We start from the raw sequence: 13,599 nt of genomic DNA, 5'->3' as shown, positions 1-13,599 counted from the left end.
GGCTTGATGAGCTCATTGAGGACCACCCCCCGTCACACACGTTAATGGTCTCTGGGTCCGGGGCTCCAGGGGGAGCCGAGTTCGTCTGTACAGGAGAAACTTAACAAACAACCAATAGTCTGGTAGCACTTTACAGCCCAACAACACACGTAGATGGGATCATGAGCTTTCCTGGGCACCGCTCACTTCTTCCCTGCTGAGCCAGCACCATTAGCTCAGCGTGAAACGGGCCAGCCCAGCACACGGCTCAGGCCTCTCATGCTGGCTTTGCCTTGCTGGACCCATCGGGGGCAGAAAGAGCAATCCATCTGCAGGGGGTGGGAGGGGGATCTAAGCAAATGTGGGGGCTGAGGCTGCTGCCCCCTCCCCAAACTGGCAGTGCTGGAGCTAGGGGAGTGGGGACGGGCTGCGGCTGCATTGGGTGTGTCAGAAAATCAAAGCAGTTAAACAGCCTTGCTGGGGAGCCGCCCCGGGAGGATGGGGCTCTGGGGGGGGGGGGTGAGGTGCAAGGTGTGAGTCCTCAGGGGGAGCAGGGAAGCTGGTGGATTCTCCTAAGCAGAAGGAAGAAATAATAGCCCACTGCTCAAAGGAGCACTGGGTGCTGGGCCACTGCTGTGCAGTTGCACTGCTGAGATGCAGCCAGCTTTGGGGAGGAGCACGGGAGCGGTTTATACAGAGACCCCCACATCCGGTGCTGAGATGCAGCCACCTCCTTTTCCCTCCATCACAATGAGGCTAAAAGCAGTCACTGCCCCTCAGCGAGGCCTGTGGGTCAATCCTAGATGTACCCCTTAAGCCAGAGGGAAAGGGGGCTCAGACAGATCTGAGCTGCCATCCCTCCTCCCCAAGCACAGGGACAGGGCTCTGGGTGAGGCTGCTCTCATGGCAGCCCCGCGTGCAACCCACTGGCAAGTCTTGAACGCTCCAGGCCTCAGCCAGCCCCCTTGTCTCCAGCCAGGGTTCCTGAGCAGAACAGGGAGCAGGCTCCAAATTGTGCACCAGGGCCTGCACGGCTGCTGGGCAGCAATGTGGTTTTGCGGGGTGTTCTGGCATCCCCCACTGGCCAGCTCCCCTCAATGCACCAAGAAATCTCAGTGCCCCCAGCACTCACCAATCCCATCCCCAGCTGTTCATTCCCCCCTCCCCAACCCGCTTTCCAGAGGGGTCACCGTACCAGTGTCCCCATGGCCCAGCGGGGCAAACTGATGCACCAAGGGATGGGCAGGTGACTTTCCCCAGTAGATCCAACCAGTGCCAGAGCTGAATTAGAAGCCAGACCTCCTGAGCCCCAAGCTAGCTCTCTAGCCACTAGGCCACAGTGCTGGGGCTGCAGTCACTGTGCTCCCCTCCCCGTGGGGGGAAGAGAATTCCCTTCTCTTGGGCCATGGCTGATGGCAGCTAGAACTTTGGTGCCAATCCAAATTCAGAAGGGGCCGGGGGAGGAAGGGGCTGTTCTGGAGCTATCCCAGGCAGCCAAGAGCCCAAAGGTCAGCGAGAGATGATGCCAAATTTACCCACCTTCCGTTCGGTGGGAAAGCTGCGCAGGACTGGAGCAGGGCCCCTGGGGCACTGACTGCATTCCCATGCCGTGGGGCTGGGGCCTAGGCCGGCGTCAGGGGCTGCAAACAGAGGGAATGGGTAGGTTGAATTGGGGGAGGGGCTACAGTCCCTGTGGGTAGGAGGGAGCCCTGGCATGAGGAGGGGGGGGCGCAGCCTGAGCTGCCAGGGTCAATGTGCGAGGGTCCAGCGAGTTAATCAGCAACCCGGGGCCAGCTATAAGGCACCTCCTAAGGCAGCTGGGCCACGTGGGCAGAGCTGACCCCAGGCGAGAAGGATGGAGGCTGGTGCTGTGTTGATCCTGGGCTTCCTCCTTCTCCTCCTTTTCTTCCTCTCCTTCCAAGCCACATCCAGGCAGGGCCTCGGGCGCCTCCCCCCGGGGCCAGCCCCCCTGCCGCTGCTGGGGAATCTGACCCACAACGTCCTCCCGCTGTACCGCTCCTACCGCCGGGTAAGCAAGGACTGGCTCCCACTGCTGGAATCCTGCAGGAGCACATTCAACCGAAACTGGCAACCCCAGGAACCATGGGGAGGCGGGTGGGGGGGTGACCAAACCACACTCTTCCGCTAGTCTCAGTCCTGGGCCAGGGAGGTGCACTTAAAGTCACTTTCCCCCATCACAGCCTTGATAGGGAAACTGAGACTAAAGCAGCAGGTTCTCCCATTTCCTGATTAACACCCCCTTGTGCTCCCTTACCCCTCCCCTCTGATTCCCACCCCAGCTCTGCCAGGAATATGGCCCCATCTTCACCGTCTGGCTGGGCCCAAGGCCCACGGTGGTGCTGTGCGGGTCCGAAGTGCTGCGTGATGCCCTGGTGGAGCACAACAAGGAATTCAGTGGCCGAGCTCTCGTCCCTGTGCTCGACCATCTGTCCAGCGGGTACGGTGAGTGTGGGCCGGGGAGGGTCTGTCTGCAAAGCCCTGCTCCTCTGCCTGCTGGCATCACACTGGCTCCGCTGCCGCTGGGGCTTTGTGAACCTGTGGAACTGCCTGCCACTGGAGACTGCAGACTCAGGTAGTGTGGGCTAGTGGATAGAACACTGACCTGCTGCACAACCTCGGGCAAATAACCGCACTGCCCTGTGCCTCGGTTTCCCCACTTTTGTAAAGTTCTTGACATCTGGAGATGAAAAGAGCCAGGGATTGTCCTTATTTTGTATTAATGTGAACATCCAGGGCTGCAGCTGTGCCTGCAGCTGGGCACAACTTTTCCTCAAACAGAATTTTGAGATTTTTTTTAAAAACTTTTCAACACAGTGGAAATTTCCACTTGAAAAGTCCAATCCCAGCCACATTTTTTAAAGAGAGGGGGAACCCTGAAAATTCCATTGATGGAACCCTGAAAATTTTCAAAAATTTCATTGGTTGCCAGCAACCAACTCCCCCAAAATTTGATTGGTTGGGTAATATTTTTCATTCTCTGTTTGCCCCCGCCTAAAGAAAACCTCCTTTGTCATTGATGGGGGAAGGGCTGATGAAAAAACTGAAATCATTGTTTGGAAAAAGGGTTTTTTCTTTTTCTTTCCCTTTTAATCCAAAATATTCACAGGAGGAGGGGGAGACAAAAATAACTAAGAACATAGTATATCCTCCTCTATCACTGGCTGTGTATGTTAACCCATGTTAACCCAAATTGGTGGGGGGCATCCAATGGTTAGAGCTGGAAGGGAGGGGAACTGAGATACAGGGCTCCTGGGTCTGTCGAGGTCTGGGAGGGAAGTGGGGTCTAGTGGTTAGAGCATGGGGGGGAGGGGTTAGCCAGGACACCTAGGTTTTCTCCTCAGCACTGGGAGAGGAGTGGGACTAATGGTTAGAGGGGGGGGGGGCTGGAAGCCAAGACTCCTGGTTCTCTTCCAGCTCTGGCAGGAGTGTGGGGGCTAGTGGTTGGAGCAGGCAAGGCTGGGACATGGGGCTCTACTCTGGGAGAAGAGGCAGAGCCTCTGTTAGTGACACAGACATCCCCATGACTGTCACAGGGTTAACTAACGGCAATGGTGAGCGGTGGAGGCAGCTGCGCCGGTTCACCCTTTCCACGCTCCGGAACTTGGGCATGGGGAAGAGGACAGTGGAGCAGCGGGTGCAGGAGGAGGCCTGGCACCTCACCCAAGCTGTGACTGAGAAGCAAGGTGAGCAGCATACCTCAAGCTGCCACTCAGGACTGGGGTGTAGCATTCCCAGACAGTGAGCCTTGGGCACCCAGAGGGGAGTCCTGGGGGTGCAGGCCCTGGAAGGGAAACGTCTGACAGTGGTTAGCGCAGGGAGCGGGGTTTTCAGAATTCCAGCTACGAGAGGGAAGTGGTATCTAGCGGTTAGAGCAGCAAGCCTAGGAGCCAGACTCCTGCATTTTACCTCTGGCTCTGGGACAGAAGTTGGGTCTAGTGGTTAGAGCAGAAGGGGCTAGAAGCCAGGACACCTGGGTTCTAGCCCCAGCTCTGGGAGAGGAGTGAGGTCTGGGAGATTAGAGGAGGGAGCTGGGAGCCAGGCCTCCTGGGCTTTCTGATTTCCCCAACCTGGGCTTGTTTCCTGGTGTCTGCTCGCCCCTCTCGCAGGGCATGAGTTTGACCCCCAGCCTCACCTCACACGGGCCGTGGCCAACGTCATCTGCTCCATGGTGTTCGGAACCCGCTACAGCAGTGACAACAAGGAATTCCAGGAGCTCCTGCGCATCATTGCATCCTACATGTGCTTCTTCCGCTCCTTCCATGCACAGGTACCCAGTGCCCCGCCCTAACCCCCACAGCAGCTGCATGCTCGGCCTGGCACCAAGAGGCAGAGATGCACCGTTAGTAGGTTGGAAATTTTTGGACTATCCCTTGGAAAATAAAAGCTTCAGGGGGTAGCCCAGTTAGTCTGTAACTAGAAAAATGTACAAAGCAATGAATAGTCCAGCAGCACCTTAAAGTCTAACAAAAACACGTAGATGTTATCATGAGCTTTGTAGTTTAAGGTGCTGCTAGATTATTCATTGTTTTGTAAGTTTTTCTAGTTACAGACTAACTTACGTTTTTCCTTGGAAAACACTGATTCTCCAAGCACGTGTGTGGGAAAGGGCCAGTGCCATTGAATTTCCCACTTCAGAAAAACTGGTCACCTCTGGCCTGGAAATTTTTGTCAGGAAAAACTTCCAGCAGGTTGCACTAAAGTGACTTTTCCCTCCCAACCCTCCAGTAATTTGTAGCCAATACGAGCCCAGACGAATATGATGAGGTGGTCGCTGAAATGAACCTTTCCTGGGATTCTCTTGCTTCCGAGGTTCGGGGAGAACTTGTGAGATTTCAAATTTGTCCTGAGGTGGGACACTTTTTCGGCTGCTCACGGGATGGTCAAACCATTTCCCAGTCAGCTCTGAAGCCTCCTGGGGGAAACTGAGGCAACAAGGAGCAGGGCTTTGGTCCCTGAACTCCCAGCAGCTGAGTGGAGATGAAAACCCAGGGCTGCTGAATTCCAGCCCAGGACTTTGGCCCCTCCGTGTCCCTGCCCACGGTGAAACTGTTTCCACCTCACAGCTCTTCCCAACTCTCCTCTCTCCCCACCCCCGCAGCTTTATAACATCTTCTCGGGGATCATGCACTTCCTACCTGGCTGGCACAGGCGCATCTTCCGGGACTACGACCGCCTCAGAGTCTTCGTCCGGGCCCAGGTGGCTTCTCACCGGTCCAACCTGGACCCCGGTGCCCCCCACGACTTCATTGACCACTTCCTCCTGCAGCAGGCCAAGGTGAGGGGCAGGCGGGGACCGGCGGAGCCAGTGCCGGGGAGCAGTTTGTTGCACCTGTAATTAAGCTCCATTGATAGGGGGTTGCATCTAGATCCTATCTAGATCCTAGGGAGCAAATTGTGGCCATTCCTGAGCCAGACTTCAATCGTGTTCTCTCCTCATGGACACCCCTTAACCCATCCCCCGTTCCCCAGGGGCACCCCTCCATCCATCCCCATAAAACCAACTAGGAGTCCTGTGGCACCTTGGTGACCAACAGACTGAATTGGGCATCAGCTCTCATGGGCACGTCCCACTTGGTCAGATGCAGGGAGTGGAACTGACTAGAGAGAGATCTTGGAGTCATTGTGGACAGTTCTCTGAAAACACCCGCTCAGCGAGCAGCGGCCATCTGAAAAGCAAACAGAACGTTAGGATTTATTTTTTAAAGGGATTTATAAATCCATGGTATGTCCACATCTTGAATAGTGTGTGCAGATGTGGTCATCTCATCTCATCTCATCTCAAAGAAAATACATTGGCATTGCAAGAAGTTCAGAAAAGAGCAACAAAAATTATGAGAGGTTTGGAACAGATCCCTTATGAGCAGAGATTAAAAAGACTTGGCCTTTTCATCTTAAAAAAGAAGAGACGAAGGGGAGATATGATAGAGGTCAATAAAATCATGACTGGTGTGGAGAACGTGAATAAGGAAAAGTTATTGACTTGCTCCCAGATCACAAGAACTAGGGGCAGGTGTAATTAATAGAAATTAATAGATAGCAGGTGCAACCAAACTAAGCACACACTCAATCTGTGGAACTCCTTGCTAGAGGATCTTGTGAAGACCAGGACTTTAATAGGGTTCAAAAAAGAACTAGATAAATTCATAGAGGACAGGTCCATCAATGGCTGTTAGCCATGGTGTCCCTGTCCTCTGTTTGTCAGAAGCTGGGAATGGGTGACAGGGGAGGGATCACTTGAAGATTCCCTGTTCTGTTCATTCCCTCTGGGCACTTGGCATTGGCCACTGTCGGCCAACAGGACACTGGGCTGGATGGACCTTTGGTCTGACCCAGTCTGGCCGTTCTTATGTTCTTTCTATGTTCTTATCCATTCCTCCATCCATCTCTCCCCATACCCCAGAGTGCTTGGGCGACCGCTAGCAGAGATTCAGGTGCCACCCAGCTGATTAGCAGAGCACCCACTCACAGTGGACAGCATGTATTTCTATTGGTGGTGCACATATGCACATTCCTCAATGCATATAACACAATTTATTCCACCCTCCCTCCCTCCCTCCCTCCCTCCCTCCTGCCAGGAGGGGTGGGCTACGGTATCACTGGAGACCCCCACCCTTGGTGCTTTGCAGGAGCAAGGGAAGGAGCAGTCAGAATTCGGGGATGAGAACCTGGTAGCACTTACCAACAACCTATTCATTGGGGGCATCGAAACTACCAGCAACACCATCCAATTTGCCCTGCTGGTGCTCAGCAAGTTCCCAGAGGTGCAAGGTGGGTGAGTCACCCTGCCTGCCTTCCCTGGCCCATCCCCGGTGCTACGGTCGGGCAGCCTGCAGATAATTCCCCAAGATCCCTGCCTGGTGACTCCGGCTGGCCCCAGACAGAGGACACCATCCTAAGGCAGGCAGGGGCTCCTCCTGGCCCATCCAGCAGCAATAAAAGGGACTCAAAAGAAGAGGGACTGGGCCCCCCAGAATCCTACCCTTCCACCCTGCACACTGGGGGACTCCCCAGCCAGGGTGGACAGATACAAGGGCCCTATCCTCCGTCATTATCTTAGGGCATGGAGTGTATGGAGCTGTGCTTATTCCCAGCCCCCCAGGGCCCATAGAGGGTGGGTCAGGGGCCTGGCCAGAGCACACTGTGCAGTGATTCTTTTCTGCCCCCAGTGTCCATGGGGGCGTCCCATGAATTAGAGCAGCCCTGAGGTTGCTCTGCATTACACTGGGCACTGGGCAAAGGGGAGTTAGAAGCCCCCCATGCCAGTCCCAAGGGCAGGGTTGAGGGACAAGAACAGAGTGCCAGGAGGGGGGTGCCAGGCAGAGCTCCCAGTATGGTGGAGGTAGGGCTTGGCCCCCTCCCCCGGACCATCATGGGATGTCTAGTCAGCCTGGGGACTGATGCAAAGAGGCTTGGAAATATGTGCTGTCTGGAAGTGGGACTGGCTTTTAGGGGGAGAAGAGAAATGAGGGGGAGGTGGGGTGGATGGCCAAGGAGGGAAGTGGGGGAGCACAGATGAGGGGTCCCCCTTTTCCAGCACCCTAACGCCACTCTTTGCAGCGCGGGTGCATAGGGAGCTGGACAGGGTGGTGGGCAGGGCCCAGCGCCCAGCCCTGAGGGACCGTCTGCAGCTGCCCTACACCAATGCTGTGCTGCACGAACTCCAGCGCTACCTTGATCTGGCGCCCATGAGCCTGCCACACACCACAACCTGCCCCACTGCCTTCCGGGGGTACTGCATCCCTCAGGTGAGATCCCCACCTGGGGTCACTGGCCCAGGGTTAGCCGAGGAAATGCCATCCTGCCCCTTTCCAAACTTCACTCCCTCGAGCTGCCGTGCCACTAAACAGCTGCCACATCCCACCCTAGAGGTGGCTGCATCCCAGCCCCAAGCAAGGGACACCTGGGCAAGCAATTGCCCCATTCCACCTGAGAGGTGGCTACAGTTCAGTGTGGGAGAAGGGATCCCCAAGCCAGTTTGGCACTGAGGTGTTGGCCCAGTGCGGCTCAGGATAGCCTAGATCCTCCTCTCCACTCCACTGCTGACACATTGTGTGATTTCGGACCCAACCCTTGCCTGCCCTGTGCCTCAGTTTCCCTCTTTGGGAAAGGGACTTAGAGATCAGAACTGGCTTTGAGATTCTAACCCCTGAGGCCAGTTATTGCCTTTCCAGTCCTATTGCAATACATTGCCTAAAACCTCGCACTGTCGGCACCTTTTCCCCATCTCCCCCCCTCCCAGGGTACAACCATCATCCCGCTCCTGGCCTCCGTGCACTTCGACCCAGACAGCTGGGAGACCCCAGAGGAGTTTAACCCAGGTCATTTCTTAGATGAGAATGGAGCATTCAGGAAGAGAGACACGGCCATGCCCTTCTCGGCAGGTAACGTGAACACACCTCCCTTGCTACATGTCTCTCTTGCACACCCACAGCCCTTGCACCAGGGGGCAACACACACACACATACACACGCGGAGCAGGGTTCAGCCCCTCCAGCAGGGGGGCGACAGGGACACACACACACCAGGGCTCAGCCCCTCCAGTAGGCACGGACAGACGGACACCAGGGCTCTGCAGGCAGGAGAGGCAGCAGAGTCTGCAAGCTCTTTCAGCTCAGAACAAATAGGGTTACCAGATGGTTTAAAAAAAATACTGGACACTCTTGATCTCAGATGGGGGGGACCGGCCGCTGGGGCGTGGGGCTGGATGGGAAGGGGTTGGGGGGAGTGGAGCTGGCTGGGAGGGACCGGCCGCCAGGGAGCGGGGCTGGCTGGGTGGGGAGCAGGAGGGAGGAACCAGCCAGCGGGGAGTGGGCTGGCCCGGGCACACAGATCCTAGGGTGCTGCCTGTCCCGTGCACAGTCCCTGCGGGGTGCATGGGCAAGTGAGCGTGTCTACCAGCCAGGCAGTACGCAACCACGTACTGATACTCATGATGATGATAAAAACTTAATTAGAAAATCCCGACATTTCTCTGTCCGGTATTTTCTCAATTTGTTTCCCGGACAAAAAGCTGAAATACTGGACTGTCCAGTTCAAAACTGGACACCTGGCAACCCTAAGAACAAAGACTAAAGGCCTTGCCACCCTCCTGCCTGACGTACACCCTGGAGGAGCCTCGGGGTGACTGTGCCCATGTGGGTGGCGCTGGGGAGATGGCTACAACCAAGTCCAGCTACTGGCGCATACAACACATGTCTGGGTGGATCTAGTTGGGATTGGTCCTGCCTTGGGCAGGGGCTGGACTTGATGCCTTCTAAGGTCTCTTCCAGCTCTATGGTTCTATGGCTGGGCTGGGCCTCAGGACGCCTGGTTCTACCCCCTGCTCCAGACCACAGCTTCCCTGCCCACATTGGCCTGTTTCTGCCTGGCGTTCATGGTGCTGGGGCTGCCTTTAAAACCGCTGCTCCCCCTTGGTGAGGGCTGAGAAGGGTGCTAGGAGGTGCCCAGGGCAGATGAAAAGAACTCAAGAGTCTGCGAAGGAGGAACTCCTCCAGCAAGGGGTAGGGGAGACAGGCCGGAGGAGATCCAGCAGAGGGCCTTATACTCTTGTATCCCCTGCAGGGAAGCGCATGTGTCTCGGCCAGGGGCTAGCCACAGTGGAGATCTTCCTGTTTGTAACCACCCTCCTGCAGAGCTTCACCCTGGAGCTGGTCACAGACCCCGGGGCCATCGACTTGGCCTCCCTGCGGAGGGCTTTCCGCGGCCAGGGCCTCGCCTACAAGCTCCGTGCCATCCCGCGCCCTGCGTAGAGTGGGGCAGGGAGGGAAGGGGCTGGACCCAGATGTCTTTCACATTGCTGTCAAACTGCAATCACATCTCATTTACACGACGATGCACATTCAGATCACTCTCTTTTTACATTAATACTCCCAGCATCTGATCCTGATTTCATTTACACTATGGATGGTGCACATCCTTTCTGACCAATGCTCCCGGGGCCAGCTCCTAATCTCATGTACATTGTGGGGCTAATACTCCTCTGACTTCACTGGAGTAGGAGCCAGATTGGAATCCCTGTTACATACAAGTGTAAATCTGGAATACCTTCCTGGAGAGTGATGGAGCTGCTCTGGAGTTACTGTGCTGCCACTGAGCTCCGAATCTGCCTTTGTGAATTCAGAACTAACCACTCACAATGCACAGGCCTGCATGCAGCTAGGCTAAGTCACATCTCAGCTCTGTGCCTCAGTTTCCCCTCCTTAATAATTAACTAACCCCACTGATCATTAGCCCTGGCACTGCTGCTGGGGTGCAGTCAGCACATTTGAACCTGCTTTTCCTATTGCACAGTTCTTCCCAATGTGTTTCCTCGAGAGTCCTGTGCTGAGTTCTTTGAAATTAACGGTGGGGTGGAACGCCAAACAAGAGGCACCACTCTCAGCACTTGGCCATGGCTTGTGTGTCCCACACATGCTGCCTTCCTGTAGCTCGCTTGTCGAAATGCCCTGGAGGCCTCTTTCAGAACTGTAGCCCACTGCACTCTTGGAAAATCCATTCACACAATAAATGGAAGAAAAGGCCAGAACACTTGGCAATGTCTTTGTATGTTTGGGGCATCTCGGTGGGAAAAGCCAAACCAGTTACTACCAGGATTGGGGCAGGCCTGCATTCCAATCCCAGCTCCCCTCTCTCCCCTCTCCCTAGTGTTTGGGCAACTCGCTTCTTTTCTCTTGGCCTCAGTTTCCCCACTGCCCATCCTGCATATTTGTTGTCAGCTTTTTGGACATGGGCCCTCAACACCATATCATCAGGAAGTGGGTAAGGCACTGGACAGGACCCAGGAGCAAGGCCTGTCTCTCACGTTGCACCTCACAGCACCATGTAGGATAGGTCCTGCTCTGCAGGTGCTACCATAATACACCTAATTTCACACACACAGAATGGGAAGTGACTGTCTAGGAAGGAGTACGGCAGAAAGGGATCTAGACGTTACAGTGGACCACAAGCTAAATATGAGTCAACAGTGTGATGTTGTTGCAAAAAAAAGCAAACATGATTCTGTGATGCATTAACCGGTGTGTTGTGAGCAGGACACGAGAAGTCATTCTTCTGCTTTACTCTGCGCTGGTTAGGCCTCAGTTGTAGTTTTGTGTCCAGTTCTGGGCACCACATTTCAAAAAAGATGTAGAGAAATTGGAGAGGGTCCGGAGAAGAGCAACAAGAATGATTAAAGGTCTAGAGATCATGACCTATGAAGGAAGGCTGAAAGAATTGGGCTTGTTTAGTTTGGAAAACAGAAGATTGAGGGGGGACATGAGAGCGGTTTTCAGGTTTCAGGGTGTCATAAGGAGGAGGAGAAAACTTGTTCATCTTGGCCTCTGAGGATAGAACAAGAAGCAATGGGCTTAAACTGCAGCAAGGGAGGTTTAGGCTGGACATTAGGAAAAAGTTCCTACCTGTCAGGATGGTCAAACACTGGAATAAATTGCCCAGGGAGGTTGTGGAATCCCCATCTCTGGAGATATTTAAAAGCAGGTGAGATAAATGTCTATCAGGGATGGTCTAGACATTAATTGGTCCTGCCGTGAGGGCAGGGGACTGGACTCGATGACCTCTTGAGGTCCTTTCCAGTCCTAGTAGAATGCTGCCCTGGCTGGGGGGCAGGGCTGGAAGTTGGTTAGTTGGTGGGTGGCTGTCTGTGAGGATGGATGAGACAGCCTAGGGAGAGGAGCTGGAGTTTAGGGGCCCAGTCTCCCCCCAACTCAAGGGGGCCTGAGGCATCCTAGCCCAGCTCTGTGACCAGATTACATCTGTGCTGTGCTGTATCCTGGAGAGGCAATAAACTTCCTCAATTCTATGATTCTATGAAGTGGAATTCTGTTGTTTTCTCTTTTAGGTCTGTCTTGAAGTAGTTCATGTTCTCGCTCTGTCGATCTGTTTTTTCACTTCTCTGGGTGGGTATTTCAGTTTTAAGAAAGCTCTGTATAGATCCTGTAGGTGTTTGTCTCTGTCTGTGGGTTTGGAGCAAATCCAGTTATATCTTAGGGCTTGGCTGTATACAATAGATTGAGAAATGTATAGGGTGGTGGAAATGTGTCCATCGTGTAATTGTATTGTAATGTCAAGGAAGTGGAGCTCTCATGTGTACTGATCCAGGCTGAGGTTGTTAGTGGGGTGGAAGTTGGTGAAATCCCTGTAATTTCAACAGCAACCACACAGCACACCTCCATCATAATCATCCAGGAACCTATTTCACTATTTTTTCCCTTCCTTCCCACCCCCATCCCCTGTTTATTTTGGAACTGGACTTTTAATACTCCATTCATCTGAAGAAGTGAGTTGTGCCCACAATGATGTGTTGTTAGTCTCTAAGGTGCTGCTGGACTATTCGTTGTTTTTTAAGTGTTTCCAATTACAGACTAACTCGACTGCCCCTCTGAAGCTTTTTTACAAAAACAGTCAGTGGAGAAACTGAGGCCAGGAGCAGCAAAGCAAGTAGCCAGAGCTCCAGCGCCGTACCCCGCAGACTGCTTGCCTGGTAACTAATGCAGCACTGAGAGGCGAAGCCCTGTCCTGGGTCAGAAACCGACCTCTTGGAGGCAGAGACCGACGATGGGCAATTTTCAGCCTGGTGAAAGGTTAAGTGTTGGCCACCCTGTGGATCTGTCGAGAGCGCGCTGCCGATTTGTATTAGCTGTGCAGGGAAGGCGTGGAGTCCAATGAGTGGGTGACCCGAAATGACATGTTTACATTACCAGGCGCTGAGAGAGGCCGGCGGGGAATTGATTGCTAACGTACGGCCAGGGGATGCGCATTGCAAAGGGCAATTGGAGCCTCACGTTGGAGATGATGAGCTCTCAATAAAGAGCTAGTATGCAGGGGAAATGATCTTGCTGACAGCTCGGTGAGATACAACCACTCGATAGGCAGAATGAAAGCTGGAGAGACAACCAGCTTGGCAAACGTGCTATGGACAAGGCGATTATTGGACCTCCCCACGCACCCTGCTTCAGCTCCGTAGGGGAGCTGGGCCAGACACTGGGCAAGAGAAATGAAGAAAGGTTGGAAAACATAAAGGCCGGCCTGGGAGAGAAGAAATCAGAAGGGATGTAGCTACAGGCATGGACAGTCCAGAAAGGAACCAGGCAACTCTGACCACTTGTCAGAGTCACAGCTGGCCCAGAGAAATCTAGAGGGAAGGACTGCACTGTTAGCTTGTGGAACTCAGTGCTGCAGGATGTCAGGGAGATGGAAAGGGCTGGGCTTACGATCACTCCCACCCTGCTGACAGATATAGCAAGCTTATGCCCTTATAGTGCCATGCAGTGCACAGGAGGTAGAAGCAAGGGCTACTCATGTGCCTAGCTAGCAGGGTCACCCAGAAGTATGCCAGGTAGGATAAAAATGTAGCAGGGACAGATACACTCCTAGGAGGGTAGCAGAGGACTCAGAAGATCTGGGTTCTAGTCCAATGGCCTTCTGAGCAACCTGGGCCAGTCACTTCCCCAGTGCCTCAGTTTCTCTGTCTATAAAATGGGGCTATGGCTTCTCCTTTTATAGCATAGACGTGGCCTTTGTAAAGCACTTTCAGATTTCCCTGCTGATAAGAGCATGGGATTATTATTAACTGTGGCAAGAACTACCCCATGTACAGGTTTC

The 13,599-nt window shown here is 54.1% G+C and overlaps 1 protein-coding gene across 1 annotated transcript; it reads left to right on the top strand.

Moving 5' to 3' along the window:
• Window positions 1-1,831: 1,831 nt before the first annotated feature.
• LOC102457583 (cytochrome P450 2F2-like) lies at window positions 1,832-9,864 on the top strand. Its single transcript, XM_006135758.4, has 9 exons — window positions 1,832-2,008; window positions 2,280-2,442; window positions 3,534-3,683; window positions 4,107-4,267; window positions 5,099-5,275; window positions 6,627-6,768; window positions 7,558-7,745; window positions 8,240-8,381; window positions 9,562-9,864. Exons 1-9 carry the CDS (start codon window positions 1,835-1,837, stop codon window positions 9,747-9,749), a joined length of 1,485 nt encoding a protein of 494 aa, XP_006135820.2. The 5' UTR covers window positions 1,832-1,834; the 3' UTR covers window positions 9,750-9,864.
• Window positions 9,865-13,599: the final 3,735 nt, after the last annotated feature.

This window comes from Pelodiscus sinensis, unplaced genomic scaffold (assembly GCF_049634645.1).
Source record: "Pelodiscus sinensis isolate JC-2024 unplaced genomic scaffold, ASM4963464v1 ctg62, whole genome shotgun sequence".
Classification (NCBI taxonomy): domain Eukaryota; kingdom Metazoa; phylum Chordata; order Testudines; family Trionychidae; genus Pelodiscus; species Pelodiscus sinensis.
Note: the sequence above shows the minus strand (reverse complement) of the source record. Positions and strands in the feature narration are given on the sequence as shown.

What these genes read in the sequence shown, in the direction of transcription:
- LOC102457583 (XM_006135758.4), top strand. Translation starts at nt 1,835, where the DNA reads ATGGAGGCTGGTGCTGTGTTGATCCTGGGCTTCCTCCTTCTCCTCCTT. An exon ending in AGCTGTGACTGAGAAGCAAG is followed by an intron (nt 3,684 to 4,106) that starts GTGAGCAGCATA and finishes CCCCTCTCGCAG; the next exon opens with GGCATGAGTTTGACCCCCAG. An exon ending in TCCTCCTGCAGCAGGCCAAG is followed by an intron (nt 5,276 to 6,626) that starts GTGAGGGGCAGG and finishes GGTGCTTTGCAG; the next exon opens with GAGCAAGGGAAGGAGCAGTC.